The sequence below is a fragment of the Chiloscyllium plagiosum genome, chromosome 11 (genome assembly GCF_004010195.1).
Source record: "Chiloscyllium plagiosum isolate BGI_BamShark_2017 chromosome 11, ASM401019v2, whole genome shotgun sequence".
NCBI lineage: Eukaryota > Metazoa > Chordata > Chondrichthyes > Orectolobiformes > Hemiscylliidae > Chiloscyllium > Chiloscyllium plagiosum.
In genome coordinates, this window is record NC_057720.1 from 45213869 (window position 1) to 45218780 (window position 4912).

At 43.2% G+C, this 4912-nt stretch overlaps 1 protein-coding gene across 2 annotated transcripts in view; it reads right to left on the reverse strand.

Moving 5' to 3' along the window:
- Positions 1-4912, reverse strand: part of slc5a9 (solute carrier family 5 member 9) — a 107612-nt gene that overhangs the window by 30766 nt on the left and 71934 nt on the right. For both annotated transcript variants that reach the window (XM_043699241.1, XM_043699242.1), the window contains exon 10: positions 909-1059. In XM_043699241.1, the coding sequence (XP_043555176.1) occupies positions 909-1059 (151 nt within the window). The remainder of the gene's footprint in view (positions 1-908; positions 1060-4912) is intronic.

A 4912-nucleotide genomic window follows, 5' to 3' on the forward strand; every position in this document is an offset into this window, starting at 1 on the left:
CGAAGGAATTGGGAGAATGGGTTGGCGTTTTTACAGGGGGCAGGATGGGAGGAGGTGTAGTCCAGGTAGCTGTGTGAGTCGGTTGGTTTGTAGTAGATGTCCGTGTTGATTCGGTCGCCTGAGGTAGAAATAGATAGGTCGAGGAAGGGGAGGGAGGAATCTGGGACTGTCCAGGTGAATTTGAGGTCGGGGTGGAAGGTGTTGGTGAAGTGGATGAACTGTTCAACCTCCTCGTGGGAGCACGAGGCAGTGCCGATACAGTCATCGATGTAGCGGAGGAAAAGGTGGGGGATGGTGCCAGTGTAGCTGAGGAAGATGGACTGTTCCACATATCCTACGAAGAGGCAGGCATAGCTGGGGCCCATGCGGGTGCCCATGGCTACTCCTTTGGTTTGGATGTGGAAGTACCTTCCAGCCCAAGGGTTAGCTGGGTCTTTACATCTCATAGTGATGCAAGTGGGAAAAGTGCTGGCACACCTGACTTAGGAAAGAGGGGCTTATACCAACAAAGGTTTGTCAGAGCAAACCTTTCTCAGCAGATGTTTCAAAATAAATGAGAACCAAATAGAACACAACGCTCCTCTTGTAGCAAGACAACTTGGCATACTCCACTGGAAATGAAAATCTAATGGTTTCTATAAAGTGTGATCAATTATACTCCTGGGTAACAAGTTAAGAGTATGTTTATAAGTATCAATCACACTCTAGGACCCTTCCACATAAGCTTTTTTTGAATATGGTAATAAAGCTCCTTTTTGGTTTCAGTAGAAGCATGGCTCTCTGAATCAAGGTCTACCCAAACAGAAAGCACATCACCGTTCGGCAGTATGGTAAGTTGATAATTCTTATTCTTATTAATATTTCACTGTAAATTCAACTTTCGAATCATTTTTGAAGTCTGAACTTACCTGCCAACAATCATCAGCTCTAGTTCAGTGGCGTTTGACCGGAATCTCTGCCAGATATCCATAGTGAAGAGTGTGCTGCTGCTGTTAAAGATTGAGGTGAGTGAACTCATTAAAGCAGCCAGCAATACTGCTATCATCAGTCCCCTCAGGCCTGGTTCAAAATAAGCACAGAAAATAAAAGCAGTCATATTTAAGACAAACTTTTTTTTTAGTGCAGGCATGTGTGGGGGATAGGAAACAGCAGCCAACATCCAGAAACCCATGAATCCCTATAATGCAAATTGATTGCAGTCACAATCTTAGTCACCACTTACCAAGAAATGCAAGGAATTAAATCCTACAATTACTGTTATAATTAAGAGATGATGGTTTTTTTGCAGGCATCTGCAGTTATTACCAATGACCCTGGCCAAACTGGCCATCAACAGGTCCAGGCAGCGGGCCGTGGAGGGGGTCGTTAGGGCCGACTGCCTGCCCCTCTTCCGCGGTTACGTCAGAGCCCGGGTGTCCTTGGAGAAGGAGCACGCGGTGTCCACCAACACCCTGGAGTTGTTCAGGGAGAGGTGGGCGCCGCAGGGAGTGGAATGCATCATTTCTCCCTCCAACTCTATTTTGATTTAGTCCCTACCCTCCCCTTCACTGTTTTTGATCACACAGCACTGTCCCTTGCTGTGAAGGGCAGTGTTTGTCACTGGCCACCCGGGTGTTTTCCTATCTTCCTGGTGGTGGAAATTGAATAAAAGATTGGTGCACTTTGTGTCTTTCACTGTGTCTCACACCTGCACACACACACCATGGGTGCTGGGGAAAAAATAAGCACTACCGCACTTAGGTGGTAGTGTGGGGGTTAAAAAAAAAAAAAAAAATAAAAAAAAAATAAACAGAAGGTTCTTCCTGGGGGTGGAAAAAAAAAAGGAGTGTACCATGGGTTCTGGGGATAAAATAAGCAAAAAAAAAGAAAAAAAAAAGATTACCAATGACCCCAAAAATGAGTACTCCACCAGCCCAGAACATAGAGATTGGATGTTTCTCATGGGGATGGTGTTGGGAGTCAGCAATTTTTCTATTCCTATGACCTGATTGCACCTGGAAAAGCCCAAGCACCCTATTTTCATGATGGGGAGGAGTGAATGGGCTGGAGATGGGTCCATCCCCACCAGAGTTAGGCCTGAGGTGGCAACAGAAGTGAGTGGATGGCAAAGCAAGAAGTTTAGAAAGCTCACCTCACTCTACTAAGCCATCAACCTGGTTGGTAAGGTTATCTTTGCCTTCATGGTCTGCCCCATACATGCTGCATGCTCAGCCATATCTCCATGTAAAGTCCAAGTTCTTTCCATACACACTCCACTATTATTTTTCTTATTCATTCAGGAGATGTGGGTTTCACTGACTCGGTCAGAATTTACTGCCTACCCCTAATTGCCCTTGGGCATGCAGCATCCTTTGTAACTGTGTCAACAAAACCTTGTTGGAATGAGTTCAATGTTCAACTGAGTATGTATAATTGGACCATTGGAAAAACACAGAAGTATGGCCAATTGCTCAGTCTGCCAATGTTGAAGCAGTTACCAAATGGCATCATTATGAATGTTTGGCTGAGCTCCAAGAATTACTAATGAACTCAGTCCAGCTGAGATTTGTCTAATCAGCTACAAAGGGGAGTGCCACTTTGTGTAACTGACATCCTTATTACCTAGTAAAACCTGATGTTTCTTTTAAAAACTGTTTCAAAGCAAATATGTTTATAATAGATAAGGTTAAGAAGGTTTCCTTAGTGGGATTATCAATGAATATTTGAATGACAACTTTATGAATAAGCGGGGTTCGGATTTTCAAAGGGAGTGCTGAATGGCTAAGTTTTGTTTTGGTTCATAATTAAAAACGTAGGCTCCCCCTGGTTCACACTGTTCCGAGGTTTATAGGGAGCAAGTTCCAGCATTTTGTCACAGTAACAGAGATGAAACAATTATATTGTTTCAGGTCAGAATGGTGTACATTTTATATGGAATTTACACATGCTAGCACTTGTATCTGTTTGCAGTTCTTCTTAATGATAGAGGCCATAGAAGATGCTGTGTATAAGGAACATTGCTTTTATTCATTCCAGGGATGTGGGCCAGCATTTATTGTCCATCCCTAGCTGCCCTTGGTATGGTGGTGGTGAGCTGCCTTCTTTAAGCATTGCAATCCATTTGGTGTAGGTAGACTTAGAACACTGCTCAGGAGGGATTTCCAGGATTTTGACCCAGGGACACTGAAGAAATTGTGGCACATTTCCAAGTCAGGATGGCAATTAGCTTAGAGTTAAATTGGAGATTTTATGGTTCCCATGTATCTGTAGCTCTTATTCCTCTGGACTATGTTTGTTATGGGTTTGAAAGGTGATATGGGGCTTTTCTGAATTCTGAAATTTCTGCATCTTGTAAATAGTTATCACTATTGGGCTACTGAGTGCACTGCTGGAGGGAGTGAATATTTGTGGATATGGATCTATTTAAGCAGGCTGCTTTGTCCTGGATGCTGTCAAACTTCTAAGATATTGTGGGAGCTGCACCACTATACTCCTGACATGTGCCTTGTAGTTGGTGGATAGGCTTTAGGGTGTCAGGACATGAGTTATTCACTGCAGGATTCCTAACCTCTGACCTGCTGTTGTAGTCACAACATTTAAATGGCTTCTGATTTAATGGTAACACTCACAATGTCAATACTGGGGATTCACTGATGGTGATGCCATTGAATGTTAAAGGCCGATGTTTAGATTATCTCATACTGGAAATGGTCTTCACCTGGCATGTTTGTGGCATGAATGTTACATGCAGCTTATCAGCCCGAGCTTGGAATTTGATCAGGTTCTGCTGCATTTGAACATGGACTGCTTCAGTATATGAGGAATTGTGGATGGTGTTGAACATTGTTTAAATATCAGCAAACATCCTCATGCTGACCTGAGGGTGGAATGAATGTCATTGAGATGAAAATGGTTAGGCTTGGGTCACTACCCTGAGAAAACCTCTGAAACTTCTGTAGTGCAGTGGTAGTGTCCCTATCTCTAGATCAGGAGGTCCAGTTTCAGGCTATACCCAAGTCAAAGGTGTATAATAAGATCTCTGTACAGGTTGGTAAGAAATTATCTACCCTGAGGAACTCCTACAGATACGTCCACATTATTGGGTAAATGCCGGTTTATAGCTGTACTGGAACAGCTTGCTTAGGGGTGCAGCAAGTTCTGGAATACATGTCTTTTAGTACTATTTGGTTCTGGCAGGGGCCTTTGCAGTATCCATTGCTTTCAGGTGTTCATTTGCTAATACATGGAGTGAATTGAATTGGAAGAAAACTGCATCTCTTATGTTGAGGATCTCTGAAGGAGGCTGAGATGGATCACCCGATTACCACTTCTGGCTGAAGATTGTTGTAAATGCTTCAACCTTGTCTTTTTCACTGATGTGCTGCACTCCCCCATCATTGACGATGGGGACACTTATGAAGTTTCCTGCTCCAGCAAGTTGTTTAGTTGTCCATTACCATTCATGACTAGATGTGGCAGGTTTGCTGAGCTTAGATGTGATCTGTTGGTTGTGGAATCACATAGCTCTATCTATCACTTGCTGCTTTCCTGAGCTTGGTGAAACGCTGCAGTGATTCTCACATATAGTCCAGAATGCTATCTCTGTCACCAGTCATAGAGAGAGTTTAATATGGTGAATGGGATGCCAATTGCTTTGTCCTAGATTGTATCAAACCTCTTGAGTATTAGAGTTGTGTTCATCCAAGCAAATGGACAATTTTCCATCGCATATCTGACTTGTGCCTTGTAGATGGTGGATCAGCTTTAGGAAATCAAGAACTAAGTTACTTGCCACAGAGTTTCTAGCCTCTGGATCACTCCAGTAGTAACAGCATTTACAGATTGTTCGTTCGGATAATCGATTATTCAGTTAATCGATTAAATGCCTTTCCTCTGAGGCTCAGAGTTTTTAAGTCTGCTGGGAGCTATATGT